This window comes from Conger conger, chromosome 7 (assembly GCF_963514075.1).
Source record: "Conger conger chromosome 7, fConCon1.1, whole genome shotgun sequence".
NCBI lineage: Eukaryota > Metazoa > Chordata > Actinopteri > Anguilliformes > Congridae > Conger > Conger conger.
The window spans coordinates 34616605-34634264 of NC_083766.1; the positions used below are offsets into that span (position 1 = coordinate 34616605).

Genomic DNA, 17660 nt, shown 5'->3' on the forward strand with positions numbered 1-17660 from the left:
TTAAAAAAAAGTCTCCTGTCTAATAAATTGGTCTCTGAGTATATACATAAAACACACATGCGCATGTACATATTCTCAGTGGCCACTTCATTTATCTAGTCCTGGGAAATACCACCTTTTGCCTCGAGAACAGCCTTCACAGTGTGCATTCTGGAGACATTCCTTAGGGATTCTGATCCATGATGACTTAATAGCATCATGCACTTCCAGCAGATTTTCTGGCCACACGTTGAGGCTGTGAACCTCCCATTCCAGCGCTTTCCAAAGGCGCTGCATTGGATTGAGATCTGGGCACTGTGCAGGCCATTGGAGCTGCAGTATCTGAAGTCATTGTCACGTTTATGGAACCAGCTTGAGATGATTTGTGCTTTCTGACATGGTGCATTATCCTGCTGGAAGTATCCGTTTAAAAAGGGTAGACTGTGGTCATAAAGGGATGTATAATGCTAGCAACAATTCTTAGGTATGCTGTGGCATTCAAATGATGCTCAGTTAGTATTAAGGGGCCTAATGTGTGCCAAGAAAAAAATTCCCCACACCATTACACTACAAGCACAATCAGTCTGCACAGTTGGTGCAAGGCAGATCAATGTTTTTGTGCTGTTAATGCCAAACTCTGACCCTATCGTCTACATGTAGCAGAAACTGAGATTCGACAGACCAGGTCATTTTTCCAGTCTTCAGTTGTCAAGTTTTGGTGATCATGTGCCCTCAGTTTCTGTTCCTGGCTGACAGGAGTGGAACCCTGCATCTTCTACCACTGTAGCTCATCTGCTTCACGGCTCAACACGTTGTGTGTTTATTTAACCAGGGCAGGGATATTGAGATTGACATCTCTTTCGTAAGAGAACAAGTGTTTGGACTGTGGGAGGAAAGCAGAGTACCTGGAGGAAACCCACGCAAACACTGGGAGAGCATGCAGATTTCACACAGAGAGGATCTGGTCGAGGCTTGAACCCAGAACCTCCTTCAGTACTAACAACTTCTTCATCATGCTGCCTGAGGTATGCTTTTGCCTTTCTGTGAGTCTGCCTGGTCTCCTCTGACCTCTCTCATTAACAAGGTGTTTTTCACCCACAGAACTACAGCTCACTGGATGTGTTTTGTTTATTGCAACACACACACACACACACACACACACATACACCCACACGCATGGAAAGTCTTCCAGCAATTAATGAGACAGAACACTAAACACATGGATGTTGTGATACAATGAAGTAATTTTTTGCATCTCCCACTGTATTCTAGAGTACAGTAGATGTGCAGTAGGGTGAGGCTGGAGGAAAGTGCCGGAAGGGACACCTTGTGTGCTTCAGCCTCCTGTCTCGTGGGGCTTTCTGTGTGTGGGAAGGGGCTGCTGGGTGGTGCAGGTGGGGCGTCAGGCGATGGAGAGACTCGGAAATGAAGCATGACTCATCAGGCACATTGTGCTCGTCTGCCTCTGGACACACTTTGCCCATCTCCATATGAAGGCCGCCAATGTAGAATCAATGTGTAATAAGGGGCACTTTTTTTCCAATATTATTTAACTATGCAGGCAAACCAGCCATACAGGCAGAGCAGTGTATTTGTGTCAGCAAATGTCAGCAAACATAATAATCTTTATAGCGTGCTTTGACATACTCCACTAAGCGGGATTGTCAAATAATCAATTTTGCCCGCCAGCCTGATTTTCTACTAAAGAGTTTGACTTTTATGCTTGGATTTGGCACAGGTTTCTACAACTGATCTATGTAACTTCATTGAGACTGAAGTTAAGAATGATTACACTTCATTGAACTAATAATTTTTTTCTCCAATGTACACCAAAAATAAATTTGCTTCTGAATCTTTTGTTGTGGCCTAAATTAAATAGAAATAGATTTTCAGACATACTTCATGTCAGGCAGGGAACAGTATTTGCTTTTGTGATAAAAATAAATTATATCCCATATTATATCTTTTATCCCAGGAACACTGTCACATGAATATTTCTGATGGCTTGTAAACAGTGACATTTATCAAGTCAAATACATTCTGAGACGTACACAAATATATAAAAGATTTATATGAAATAACCTTTAGAGTACTAACTTTCTAATAATATTCCTCAAAGCCTACAATCCTACAATTAAAGATCGCTGCCAGTGCAGGTAGTGTAAATATGGAATAATTTCAAATGTATTAATACATTTACAGTTTTATGAGAGAAGAAACTCCAAGCTATGTAACTGGTGATCAAACAACAACAAAGTGTTTCTTGACTCATGACAGTAGCCAATCTGATCTGTTGCCGTTTCTCACTCCATGACTTAAGCCAAACAGGGTCAGTCTCGGTGAGAACTTCATAAAGACGTATCATGGGATCAGCAGTTTCTGCTTGTGTCGGTGTTTTGTGTGCCAGAAGCAGAAGCCCTGATCTGCTGGACTAAACAGACTGCTGTTCTAACATGGTGATAGGCATGCTGTGCTGCAGGAGATGCCATCTTTATGATGGGACCTTCAGGCCAGGTTCTTCCTCACAGGTAGTCATTAAGGATAACAGTACTTATGGAATGGAGTTTGGATGATCTCCAGTGACCTGGCAGCCTTCCCAGTGTAGCTCTGTCAAACCCTCTGCCTAATTATCCTGCATAATTGACTTAATAATCCCGTACTTTTCCACCTCAATGGATGTGTAGTGAGCATTCTATTCTGGTTCAACATGAGTGTCGTGCTCCCCCTTCGAGAACTAGATGCTGGGTTCTTTGAGTGAGACCCATGTGAACTACTCCTTCTGAAACACAGATATTTAATGCCGTAAAGAACAGTTATTCTTAGCGGTACATTTATAACCATAAATAACTAACCACTAACTTTTGCTGGGAGTATATCTTGTAGGATTTCATATAGGCAGTGTACCAGTTAGCAGTGCATGGAGCTACATTCAGTACAAGCAGTTCATTTTATTTGCCCCACAGCAAACCAAACTGGATGGGTTAAAGACTTTAGCCATAGAGGCAAAATTGTGGTGAAATATAGCGCGCTTCATATAACAGTATATATAATGAAGTAGGCATATAAATCTACTAAGACTCAGTATCGCCAAAGCAAATGGCTTCGCACACAGCTACTGGAGCTGTCCAACTGCTGACTTCGAGGTATTGAGTGTTGCAGAGTGCTGGATTTATGCTCTGTAGCTGCTTTGAAACAACTAGTGTTGGAGGTCACAGCCAGCCTGATCGTTACTCATAGCGACAGGTGTCATTCGGTTTATTTATAAACACACTGATTTGTTTCTATTTCAGACTGAATCAAAGGCGGCAGCATCTATGCATGCGATTCCGTCCGCTGGCAAAGTAACTAGCTACTTTCCTGTTCTCCTGTGCAATTTTCAGTTCGCAAATACTAGCAGTAGGCCTACATAATTATAAACTACCCCGTGTGAACAACGGCCTAGCCTTCTTGATCTAGACTGATGTCCCACAGGAGTCTTAAATTCTGGTATGCTTTGTGAAATGCCTTTATTTGAATTATTTCCTTGTTACTACCAAGGGATATGGGTGAAATCCACACAGGAATTCTATTGGGTGGGAAAAGTGTTCTTTAAATACTGTTCTCAGTTGGGACAAGTAGAACTAAGGGAAGTTTCAACTATCAGCCCTCGGCTATCGTACTTTCAAATGTGATGCAAGAAAGAATACCAACCAGTAACAGTTTTTAAAGAGATTCTACGTATGTCACGTGGAATAATATGTGGATCCGATTTCCACATGTCATCTTCTAAACTTTGTTTATTTTGATTTTGCGATTAAAACTTCATTAAAATTTAGACTTGATTAGGCTAATTGCACTACGAATTCCAAAGTTCGTGATATCCAATGTCTTGCTTGTATGTTCAGTAATGCAGAAATGACGCTAAGATCACAAGGATGGTGACCAACCTATATTTCTATATAGTTACAAATCCTTAATGCGCCTAAAATAAACGCGGAGTGCCTGAAAGCCTATCCGATCAGTCTCTCACAAATTACAACCAATACCTCGGTGAAGGAGGGACTTGGTTGCGTTGTTGACTGCTTTTGAGAGAGAGAGGACGAGGGAGAGAGAGAGGGGAATTATCAGTGGAAACCGTGCTCTTTGCTGTACTTCACTCTACAGTGGATTTCCGTCTGTATTACTGAACTACGTCCACCTTCGACTAGCCCTTGAGTCGCCATGAACAATCCTGTGTGCTGGGTTATCCTGACCGGAATGACCATTCTGTTAATTCAGCAAGGTATGTCTTCTGAATAATAATGATTGTAATAAAAGACAATCTGCATTTGTATTAGGCAAATTGTGTGTAATCTATGGTAAACGGTCCAAATTCTCACTTAAGAAGCAAATGTGTGATTCAGATGAGTGATTATTACCCTTAAAGTACTTTGAGGTTGTGCGCAAACAAATGTAAAATATTTAGCGTTTCTGTTGGGTCTGTGCAACTGCTTAACATCAAGTGATTAGTAGTGCGACTCGGTTGTAGTGCGCTTGAGATGTCTCGGCTCCCTCTATTTCTGTGCCACACATGTTAAGTTTGTCCTTTTTTTGTCATTCAAGCACCTCTCCATTCGTTTACGAGACGTCTTTCTTTCTTGACGTCTTTCTGGCATCGAATATCCTACCTAATTTGTCCGTGAATTGATTCATCCGTTGCTCAGAAGCAAGTCAGATTCTGTTCGATTCATCCGTTACTTTAACAGCTTTAGAAATGTTTAGAAAAGCTGATTTCTGTCTCACTTCAGTCTTTCCGAACCGCACACGAAACTGACGCATTGTACAGCTGGAAGGTCATTATATAAAGTTGATTAAGAGTTAGCTGTTAATCTGCACCGACAACGCGTGCTCAGGCCACCAAGTTAATCCGAGCAACCCTCATAGAAAACTCAAGTGATTAGAATTGGACAATCGCTGTCCTGAAAACAAGAAGTAAACAAACGAGGCAACCCTTTCACAAAACGCGCTGCATGTAACAGAACGTGCAATGACTGTATAATTTATTTTCCGTTAGTAGCCCGTTAACGTTTGTACATTTCAGTTGGCGATGGCATCTAACGCTGCACAGTTGTTAAAGACATGCCAGATTAGGTTCTTTATCAGCATGACCTCTTTATTTTGCAGTACCCGATGTTACCTTTTACTCTTCTGCGATGCTTTGCTATAGCTCTTGATGTTTATGTTGTTGCTACTGCATATTCATATTCTCAATGTGTATACAAAACAACAAACTCATACATAAGTGATACTTTTTTTTGTACTATTGCTGTATTCCATGTGGTACTCGATGTTTTCATGATATGTCTGTTTGAAAAATACCATACTTTACTTCAAGCCCTCATACATTTTCACGGATCATTTATCTGCAATGTGGGAGCCAAGCCACACATTTGATAATGTGGTGCTAAAAGTGATTCATTTAGTGGTCCTTCACCGAAGAGTTCTGATTTTCAGAGGAAGCGCCAGGCTCCTCTAATGAACACAGATTAAAAAAAGAGGCTTTTGCAGTATGTTGCTTTTCCTTCACGGTTCAGCTGTGGCTGCTGCCACCTGATGATAAGGGGACGTGCCTGAAAACGTGTGCTTTCGCGAAGGCATCTGTTCTGCCTGGGGAACCTGTAAATCTTCTCACACACTCTATCAATCTATCTGCTCTAACGATCTGAGATTATTAGAAGTGACACACTTTTGCTGAAAGCCAAAAGTGGAAATCACGCCCCTCGTATCCGACACACGGGGCACAGATGTCTCTGTGCAGGGACTGCGCTCTGCTAGAGGGGCTGCGGTCTTTTTGGGATTTCTCAAGGTGGCTCGCGTTGCCAGGATGCACAAGTCCCTGTGGCCCACCCCCCACCACCACCCCGGCAGAGATCTCGCAGGCCTGGCTATTGTACCCACTTCTCCCTCCACCAGCTTGCCTTGGCAAAGGCAAGAATTATTGGTCATTAAAATGAAATTTGGAGCAGCAGCTGCTGTGGAACTTCCAGCAGTGACTGCAGAGGAAGGCATTTAGCACGGTTAAGCTGCCTCTGGTGAAGACTGGAAGATCGGCACCAGATGGCCAGAGAAGTCCCTCCCCTCGCACCAATGCCACAACTGTAGCTCTGCTTTCCTCTGAGCGGACATCAGACCGGGATAATGACCATCGTCTGCCCACTGCTCACACACACACACACACACACACACACACACACACAGCTGAATCCCTTCCAGGAAGTGTCAGGAGTCGGTGAAGAGAATCTATGGCGTGAGATTAGAAAACAATTTGACTGGACACAGCTTCCACTGCCCCCGCCGTACTGCCATCCTGGCGGAACATGCAGAACCCTTTCCCTTTTCTGCACCATGGGGGGAAAATCGTGATTTTGTCAGAGGAGGGGTACTGTCCATCGTCTCTGCAGGCACACGTGTCTCTAAGCGCACCCGCATGTGACTGTGAGATAATGCAACAATGGGTGGTGTACCTATAGCCTTTATCCTGCCCCTGGCGTCAAGCATAGAGGAGCTTTCCCTTTTTGTGTTCGGGAGTGCAGTTCACAAGGAGGCACCTCCGTGCAGGGCGACTCCTCGTTGTGTCCTCCTTTCTTTTTCTTTTCTTCTCTCCCCTCAAAGTGACATGTTTCCAGTGCTTCACAGCACGATATATTATTAAGCAAATTAGGCACATTAGGTGCCGATGACAACTGAGAGTAATTGACATCAGTTACTGTCCAGATGTGAAATTAACACTTTGCCCGTTCCCTAACGAGGACACACGAGGCACCTGCTCATTTCCTGAAAGGGCAAATTATAAATCGCAGGTTGGCTTTCTCATCTTGGCACATTTTAGCATCTGCGACAAAGACCTTGCTCAACACCTTACTTTCCGTTTACTGTGGCACGCACAAGTGCTTTCTAATTGATTGCATGTTAGAGTATATGTTATCACTCTAGATGAAATTGGTTTACGGCCTGTTGTTTTATAATGTGAGTACCCAATTTTCACCGTTTGAGGTCTGAAGATGATACTTGTTCATGCTTGTGAACTGGCCTTTTTCCAAATGTGGTTTACAGACCACCTGCATACCAGAATGTTTTGATACTGAATTTAAATATGCTTTATGCTCATTATCTCTTGATTAATGAACCTTAAATTGTCTTCCTTTGTCCCGTTTTTAAGCTGTGCACTAGTTTTCAACATTTTATTAAATGATCAGGAAATGGACTCTTCTTTGTGCTGATGGTTTCTCTATCTGCTGTCATAATGTGCTTTGTGTGCATATTATTGATCCATTAAAGGACATTAAGTACAGATATCCCATAGCTGCAAAAAGTACATATGGATGTTTTTGGCTGGAATGGAACCATTAGGCTAGATGGGGTATCTACATTTGAAATTCCCACGAGATCACATACATTTGAATGGAAAGCATTAACGGGTCACAAGATTTTGCAAACTGTAAGGGCGAAGCGACAAATCGAAATTTTATGAGCATCCATAAGAACGCACTCTATTCAACTCCTTTGGACTGTAACTGCTCTCCTTGCCTCTGTTGCCACAGCAGAGAATCTGTAATTCACCATAATTTAACCGAGGATAATATGAAAATTAATACCAACACTTTGTGCAAATGAAAACATGACTTCTCCAAAGACCTGATAATGATACTTCCATAGCGTTTTACCATTTTGTTGCAAATGTCTTAATTCCATCATGACAGTTCAGTACTAATTATATCATGATTCAGTATTCATTGACAAAGTTTGGTGATTGGTCCATGGAAGGCTGCTAATGATACTTGTAGGCAGCAAATCAGCTTGGAACAGGTAAATCAGCTTGGAACAGGTTTTGGCTTCATCCTAGTGTTCCTGATTTTACCCGCCAAGTTGACCAATGGCTTACAGTGCAGCAGTCTGGCTGATTGATTGCTTTTCCCTGGTACACTAGCTGGAATGCTTTATTGGAAACATGCTGGTATTGTCTACACCTCTGTTGGTCTGAAATGGTGATGAAATACCCAGTTTCTTTTCCTGCTGGTCATTTTGGTTGGATTTCTCGAAATCGGTTCGGGAACCAAAGGAAAATGTTTACGACCATGAAATATTGGATTTCTGCATTGACCTGGCCTAATGGAATTGCTCATCTGGTTTCCAGAAAATCAATGTGTGAACAATCCTCTTTTCTTAGCCCCCCCCCCTTCCCTCCCCTCCAATGCACGTGCTTCACTTTTTAAATAAGTGCCTTTTGTAATACTGGCGTTTTCAGCGAGGACTTGCATTGCCTTATTTAACCTTGTTGGGGGAAAAAACATGCATTTGATGCTTGTGCTGACTGCGGAGGACGGGGCCCTAATGGGTATAATGGGTGTATCGTTGCAGAGGGGACGGGGGGCTTCAGTCACGGAGCCGTGGTGAAGCTGCGCAGTGGCAGTTAGCCGCGCGGTTCTGATGCCTGCCAGAGCCCTTGATGCGCCCTGCTTTCTGAAAGCCCAAGTCTGCATTTTCTTTGATCTGGTTTCTCTGGTAAACAGGTTCCACTAAAAGCTGTGTGAAAATGGAGGGGGACAGCGCTGCTCTAAGAAAATGCTGCTGTGCCCTGCCTCCAAGCAAGCCTTAGAGACAGGCTCCCAGATTGAATTATTATGGTTAATTACATGCTAAAAACATACCGACCTGCCCTTGCAGTATTCCCTTGTGTTTGCGATGGGTTGTTCTTTTTATGTCGTATCGGTAATGTCGGAAGGTATAGAAGTGGGTGTCACAGGTCTAGCAGAGATAGCGGGGAGAAATGTAACAGGATGCTCGCAGAGAGGCTGAAAATCATCTACGCGTCAGTCTCATCTTTGCCCTGGATTCTCCAGGGAGATGACCCAGCCTGAACCGACTCCTCCGCTGCAATATTATTTCAGTTATCTGGATGTTATTTTGCATAACAGAGTTATTCTATAATATGAGAATGTTGAACAGTCAAGCTGAAATGGTATGTGCTGCATTCACTCTGAGGTTTTTTCTATTTTCCCATATACTCATTAAATGAGCTTGATAATTGGAAAGGACAAGTAGATTTGTTTTGATTGGGAGAAGTGCTCTTCACACGTAATTTCATTACACATACATCAATGTTTTTAGTCTGCCAGCCCAACAGTGACCCACTTCCAAGCTTAAGATCTGCATGTGGTGTCATATACAGCATGTGCCTATTGCCTCCAACAGAATTATCAGCACCATCAAGAACAACTGCAATTCCCAGGCACCTACACAGGAGGGGTCCTCAGGGGCCCTGGTCAAAAAGTGCCCTCTTTGGCCACGTCAAATTTTATTATTTTATTTATTGATTACACTTTGTGCCCTCAGCCAGCCCTTGACACAATTAATGTATTTTTAGTCTGCAGTATGAAAATAAACCCTGTTGTCAAATATTCGTGCAAAATTTAATTGCAATAGCTTTGCAAACTTGGTTCGCAGCGTACAGACACAGCCATGCCCCCAGCACGGGGCTTAAAGTGATGACTGAAAGCCGCAGAAAGCGCGGCTCACTCTGATATTTAGAAAAAGAGGAGAGAACTCCCTCACTTAGCATGTTAGTTAATAACCAGATTTTCCTTAATAAAGCAAAGTTGTCACTTTCAACATTTGCGCCATACAGAACTAAAATATTATTAGCTAATAGGTTAACAGCATTTAACTAGCTATCTGTTTGCCTATATGGAACTGAAGATGCTAGCGAATGCTATGCAAGTTGTTGTCAGTTTGAATGTGAGACCAAGCTAACATTGCATTAGTCATGGTGCCACTCACTTGCTTTCTTAGTAGCCTACTAAGGTTGTGATGCATTTCTCTTAAGTTGTGAGTTTGGTCTTGTTTTGTGTTTATTTAAAGCCAGACGGGGTTTCAAAGGGTAGGGCACGCCACATTGTTTATTAATGTGAAGGATGGTGCTAGGGAGGGATGCAAACTCTCTGGTTCATAGTCTTGACTCTCAGGGCTGATAACCTATCTCTTAATGTAAAAAAACAACATAAACAATACACTGAAATGTCATATATTTCCCACAAGGCAAAGTTATATTCTTTTGAGAATGAATGAATAATTATTTACCACACTGTAACAAAGTGGCATTTCCTCCCCTTTAAAACTGGCATGAAAGTAAGACATACTTCCTTTTGCTGGCTAAGTACGGGTTAGGAACCAGCCCAGGTGTTCTAGCCTTGGTGATAGCCTTAGTGTCAATTTGCCATGCCTGGACTGATGCTATGCTGACTGCTCATCCTTTTGTCCAGAAACAGTAGTTGCATGCCATGCTGCGAAGGACATGGCATTTTGTAAAATAAGTTTGAATGTCAAAGTATAAGCTGGGTAGTCCTTTTATGATAATATTTATTATGATTATGATTATGAAAATGCGAAGTAGACCTTGAAATCATTTTTTGAAACATTTATTTGGAAAACCTGTAAGTGTGCCTCTTGAGGTGCATTAAGCCTGTTGCCCTTTGAGCTGCCACTTTTTGCATAAATGTTGAATAATGAGTGAGAATGAGAGTAAATGTATACTGTTTTTTTTTATTAATAAATAAAGATGTTTTATTGTGTTAATTTTGCTGCATTTTTTTTCCTTGATGCTCCTGGTGTAGTGACATGGGCAGGAACTAGCAAATTTAGGTAGACAGGTTTTCGGTAGGTAGGTAGGCCGGTAAGTCACTCATTCACTCACTCTGAGAAAAGTAGTTTTTGATTTACGATCGTTTTTTTTGGGGGGATGCCCCCTTTCATTCAGTTGAGCACCTGCCATCCTATAAGTGCATGGCCCTGGCAGCACTGCTCACAAAAGATGATTACCAGCTCATTATTTAATCATACACTCTTTCTTGTATTGATTTGTGCTTGGTGGTCTGACACCATTTTTGGGGAACTTGTATAATGATTACATTTGCTCTGATGCTTGTACATGTGTTAAATGGCTGGCTGTGAATGTAATTTATTTTGGTGAGTAGGCTGACTGTTTTACCAAATTGATTCACCAAGAGGCCCTCTGTATTTTGCACCAGTGCAACCAGATTTTCACCATTCTTAATCTGGCCTTTGCAAATGTGTTTTCCATAATTGATAGTATTCAGCATAGAGTGTGTGAAATTATCTTTGTAATACTGTGATGAATTGCTGGATAAATTCTGCACTGTGCTTTGCATTGGTGCTGAGCAGACTTGGCGTCAACATGAGGGGAACAATCTTGCAATCATAAACAAACAGGTGCACATCTAATACATTTTGCACAAGTGAGAACCACTCTTGGAAAAACGGAAATAACAGATTTGAAGGACTGCTTCTCCTGCAGACTCCCCTGCTGTAAAATCCAGCTTTGACCATCTTGAAATTACCAGCTACCAGCTGTTTCAGAAAGTACACTGTGGCTTCAGCTGGTCAAACCGTGTTGAGTATGGAGCTGGTCTGAACTGGTCAACCAGCTACCAGCTGTTTCAACCCTAGCTTGCACTGTTTTTTTCCGCAGGGTCAGCTACTAAACTGAGTAGTCTGACCTTGTTTGCCAACTAGCTTGGCTAGCATCCATCCATCCATCCATTATCTTAACCCGCTTATCCTGAACAGGGTCGCAGGGGGGCTGGAGCCTATCCCAGCATACATTGGGCGAAAGGCAGGAATACACCCTGGACAGGTCGCCAGTCCATCACAGGGCACGCACACCATTCACTCACACACTCATACACTCATACCTATGGGCAATTTAGACTCTCCAATCAGCCTAACCTGCATGTCTTTGGACTGTGGGAGGAAACCGGAGTACCCGGAGGTAACCCACGCAGACACGGGGAGAACATGCAAACTCTGCACAGAGAGGCCCCGGCCGACGGGGATTCGAACCCAGGACCTCCTTGCTGTGAGGCGGCAGTGCTACCCACTGCACCATCCGTGCCGCCAGCTTGGCTAGCAGACAAACAAAATAATAACATTGGACAAACACATTTGCTAAGCCTAGCCAAACATACCGTGAACCTACATATAAAGAAAATATAAATTATGGAGTTCAGCCATGATATTCTGCAAATAAACACAAAATAAAACTGTTTAGTACATAACCATATCCAGAGTTAATCAACAGTAAATATTAATCAACAATAAATACCATTAACATCTAATGTTTGAGAACTGCCAGTAAAACAACACATGAAACTTGAATACTTGAAGAAAAAATGCCTACCTTTCTCAATTCACTTGAGCTGGTGTGTGTGTGTGTGTGTGTGTGTGTGTGTGTGTGTTTCTGATGAAGGAAAGAAGAGTTTAAACTCACTACTCTATTGTTACTTTGAAATGCCCTCCCAGGGTAATTACTTAAGGGTTATGTGAACCTTCCTCCCTCATTCAGCACCATGGTACTTTGTGTCTCAATTATTTTGTGTCGCACAAGTATGGATCTACAACTTGAAAAACATTTAAATAAAACACATTTATGTGTTAGGCTTTCAGGGACATGGGACAGATGTTGAGAAATACAGTTTGACCCTGGCTCACTATGACTTTTTAAGTCCAGTACATACAGTACACTTCATGAATTCTGGGAAAAACCTTCACTTCTTTTCAGCCTTTTGAGGCTTCTTCTAGTAAGGGCAATGCCATAAGAAACTTTATTGACTGAGTATGTGCATGTATTGAATGACAGTACATTTGTGGATCAGTATATGTGTGGCTGTGCAGTGTGACGTTGTGCCTCAACATCATAATCAGCTTAGAAATGGCAATATAATGATCATTGTTTTTTTTTGTAAAATTTTGTAAATGCATTTTCACCATTTATGCTGCACAAAGGTGATTGACTGATTAAGCTTATGCTGAGACATATTAATTAGTTAAAAGGTGACCACACAATTCAGCTACCATGTTAAAGGAGATGAAAAGTGCATGCTTGTTGAGGACGTTTGGAGGAGGAGACTCTACTGAGAGCACACAAGAGTATACCTCAGGTGCTTGTCAGAAACTCCTCAAACATTAGACATAATGAACCTGAAGCACTTTGCTTCCATTTGGCTGCACGGCTGGAGCGTTTCCTCTGCTCCAAACAAAGCGTACGTGCCCTCCGTTCCGACTGGCTGGCCTCCTGCAAGTGGGTCACATATTGACGGACTGTCCCCTTATCCTGAGCCAGTGACCGTGATCCCCACCCACCCCGCCTTCTGCAATTTCCTACCTCTCTATAAAGGCGTTGCTTCGTGTTTGTCCACCGAGCTAACTGTTCCTGCTTACTGCGGGACCAAGGGAGCCACCCCAACCCCAAGCCATTTTATTTTGAGGGTCTTGGGCAGCGCTGCTCAACTCCACATCATGCCGACTGCAGCGTCTGCAGACATTTGCGCTATGCCACCTGATTTCACGAATTCGCTTATTATCTGAACCATGCAGGTGATATATTTAGTGAAATCAGGTGGTGTAGTGCCTGAGCGCATGGTAGGAGCAAATGACTGCGGACACTGCCACCCGTGGGACGTGTAGCTGAGTAGCACTGATCCTGGGTATTAAGGGTCTGGGAGAGACGAACAGAAATGTGGGTAGATGCTTGGCAGTAGAAGTGGCCCGGTGTAAGCGTGGCAGTGGCGGGAGTTCGGAGCAGATGGTGGAGTTAGCGGAGTGGAAGCGCTCGGTCAGGGTGGTAATCCCCCCCCGTCTCTGATTGCGACTCCGCGGCACCCGCTCTGGTCAGCTGTCTGAGGCCGAGGAGGAGAAGCTCAGACATTTCAATTAGCGCCATCGCTGATCACGGAAAAGTCTTCAGGACGCCCTGGTTAACGGGAGACGGGCCACTTCATTATGTGCAAAGCGCTGTCTGCCTCCCTCCTGAGGAGCTCCAAGGCCTCCCACATTGGTTAGTTTACACGTGTACACATTAGTCCCAAAATGCTTCATGCACATTATACCCAGCCGGTAAGCTCTTAATTCCTGACATATGGTCTGGAATGTAAATGTGTCACCGGGACTGATGGAGGCTTTAGGAAATCACCCTTTGGAGTTCCTTTAAATAGCAGTGTTGTTAACAAGTTGATATTGATAACATCGTACTGTTAGCTCAAAGCGGAGCTGTTCCAGAACATTCTTTGCATAAGGGTATGCTCCATTGCTGGAATTGCCTTTGAATAAGTAAACAGTTGATTTTTTTTCTCCATCTATAATTGTAGTGTGGTGCCACTGCAGGTATCAGGATGGAAACACTTCTTCTTTGGATGAAGGTGTTAAATGGACTGAGATGCACTTTGTGTCTGTTTCATGTTTGATAATTTCTTCAAGTTTGGATTGATTAGTCACAAATGTAAGCACATGCTGTTACTCTGACTTTGCTCTGTCAGTCTAGCTTGCCATGGCAACCAACCAACTGCATTGCACTTCATGCACAGACAACTGAAAGTGCCAAATAATTGACCAGAGGGGTCGCTGGTGTGTTATCAATAGGGGAACCCCAAAGACTGAAGCCCTTCCTATCTGGGTGACGCTTTAGCTAATTGTGTGCCTGCAGCTGCTGTCTTTTGTTACCACTGGCTGTCACACTGGGATGTTTTCTCCAAAGGCAAGCATTTTAGCCCTCTATTGGGGCTTCTCGTTACTGTATCCTCAGCCTTATGGTTTTGGGAATATTAGCTGGCAGGTGTCAGCAAGATAACAGCCTGATCGAGTGGGGCACTTTCCCATTGGAGCCATCAAAGCAATGCCAGGCTGCACCATGTAGCCTCATCCTAGCACCTGATGTGTGAGCCGGCTCTGTTTCACATTGGGCAAACATCGTCGTCCGAGCCTTAATGGCTTTTTCATCTTAGCATCATTAATCAGCTTCTGCCACAGATTAGTTCTCTTGGCATTAACAAATACGATTATTGACGGGGTGTGCATGAAACCTGGCACGTTTGTTCCCGGGGAAATAGATCTCTGTCTGGCCAGCACAGCTTTGACACTACTTTATCTCGAAGGAGAGCACCTTTAATTTAAAGTTCTGGCTCAATGGAGTTGGGGCTGGCGGTGTTCCCTTTGATATCTCGTCAACTCGGTCCCATTTGAGAGGAGTCGTAACCTTGCTGGGAGACATTTCTTTCCAGTTTCGTGCAAGTTAATTATGCCTGAACTTCCTTCTGAGCTCTGTTTAAGTTTAAGAATTTGATCATATTTTATACTCAAATTGATTCTTCCAGGGTCACATCAGAGATAAAAGTTAGCTGGTCATTAATAACCTTCATTTCTAACCAAGCCTTGATAAATTGTTTCAATGCTGTTTCACTTGTCCCTGATTTCTATAACAAGGTTTTTCAGTCTGCGGTGGGGGCAAGGTTGTGCGAATGGTTTTTATTTTTAAAAAGTGCTGTACTCAAGAAAAGGTAGGTGGCAGTGGCTAAGATAAAACAACAGGATGCAGAATACTTTGGAATGGTTTGAGAACGAATTAAAGTGTAAAGCCAGAAAACACACAGAACAATGTGACGCACGTCAGGGAATGCAGACGTTTTACATTCTTTTTAGATTATGTTTGATTTTGTGGCTGGCATTTCCAAGACCTTTATTTTTAATATCCATGGGATTCTTGTGAAAAGACTCATAAGAATAGGTGAATTCTGAACTTACTAGTTAAATACAGCCTCCAAAGAAGACTTATGCTGCTCACATAGTCTGTTTCATGGCTATTGCTCCAGAATTTGATTGCATTTCATTTAAATCTCACAGTGCTTTGGTGGCCAGCTATTCACGGCTCATATGCTGTGGGATCACATTCAACCTGCACAATGACAGGTACCCTTAATTTCTCCCAATGGGCAATAAAATGTATTAATTTAAAAATGATTCTTAATTATGCGATTTTCAAAATGATGACTAAGTGTAATTATGACTCTGTGAGGCCCATGATTATGTTGAGCTACAGTGGTCTCCCTCATATCCAATAAAAAGCCCCTCTGGTGAATATGAAGGCCATTGTAATTGCATGACTTCATCTGTAAGAGGTTAATATCCCCTCATAATATTCCACACAACTTAATGTAGTCTTGAAATCTGTTTGCTATGCTCCATAGCCTGTTGTGTTCAACTTATCTCATTTGGAACCATTGATTGAAGCAACACAGGATTTAGCATTGAAGACCATCATTCAGAAACACAGAACTGTTCCCTACAAGTACAACACATGTATGTGTGTGGGGGAGTGTATGTGTGGTATAGTGGTCTACTTTGAAAAATGAATATGAAATATACACTCAGTGAGCACTTTATTAGGTAGATCTGTAAACCAGCTTGTTAATATTTAATCAGCCAAACATGTGGCAGCAACTAAATGCATACAAGCGTGCAGGCATGGAAATGGAGAATGAGAGGGTGATGAAAGAAAGAATGAAAGAAAGAAAGAAAAAGCAGGGGTGCACATAACAGCATGTGTATATGTGTATGCAGTGAGCTCCATCACTGTCTATTGTCCAGTGTGGAGGAATTTGGTTGAACTTGAGCAGATAAGATGTTTCTGTACACTTCAGAATTGATTCTGCTGCTGCTATCAGCAGTTACATTATCAATGAAGACAACTGAGCCAGCATCTGTGGCAGCAATAAATGGCGAAACTGTAGCACCCCCACCGCCGGGTTTCGCGGTTGAAAGGAGGTGCTTTGCATCTTCAGCAGTTCCTTTAGGCCTCCACACTTTCCTCTTGCCATCACTCTGACTTTTGACTTTTGTCATTTCTCAGCCTCATAATGGCTTCCTTGATTTTCATTGGCAGAACTCTGGTCCTCTAATTGACAATCGTCGATAACAGACTCCTAAGACCTAGAATCAAGACTGAACAGACTGAAAGCTGTCTGCATTTCACTAAGGAAGCGATTGAACACAACTGAGAATTAATTTGTCCCAAATATTATGCCCCCCTGAAATGGTACTAAACCAAATCGAGAAAAATTTATAAATGAGCACTGAGCATTTTATTATGAACATCTAGCCAATGCGATTATCTAATCAGCCAATCTAATCCTGATCCCTGTGCAGTTAGGGATCAGGAGCTTCAGTTAGTGTTCACATCAAGCATCAGAATGGGGAAAAAAATGGTCTCAGTCATTTCGACCATGGCTTGATTGTTGGTGCCAGACGAGAGCTGGTTTGAGTATTTCTGTAACTGATGATCTCCTATGATTTTCACACCCAACAGCCTCTATGAGTTTAAGTTGTGAAAATGACCAGACTGGCTTGAGCTGGCAGAAAGCCTATGGTAATTCAGATAACCACTCTGTACAGTGGTGAGCAGAAGCATCTCAGAATGCACAACACGTCAAACCTCGAGGTGGATTGGCTAAAACAGCAGAAGACCATATCGGGTTCCACTCCTATCAGCCAAGAACAGAAAGCTGATGCTGCAATGGCCCAGGCTCACCAAAACTGGACAGTTGAGATGGTAGGGTCAGAATTTGGAGCCAACAACATGAACAGCAAAAGTCGTCTCAAACTGGTTTCATGAACATGACAGTGAGTTCAATGTTCTTCAGTGGCCTTCACTGGATCTGAATCCAAAAGAACACCTTTGGGATGTTGTAGAACGGGAGATTCATAGCATGAATGTGTAGCTGAAAAATCTGCAGGAATTGTGTGATGCAATCATGCCAACATGGAACAGAATCTCAAAGGAATCTTTTCAACATCTTATGGAACCCATGCCATGAAGACTT

General features: G+C 42.7%; 1 protein-coding gene across 1 annotated transcript in view; it reads left to right on the plus strand.

The window, feature by feature from the left end:
- The first annotated feature begins 4086 nt into the window (after window positions 1–4086).
- The window catches only part of ntm (neurotrimin), a 328781-nt gene continuing 315207 nt past the window's right edge, over window positions 4087–17660 (plus strand). The window contains exon 1 of the mRNA XM_061248678.1: window positions 4087–4240. Within this exon, the coding sequence (XP_061104662.1) occupies window positions 4180–4240 (61 nt within the window). The 5' untranslated portion in view covers window positions 4087–4179. The remainder of the gene's footprint in view (window positions 4241–17660) is intronic.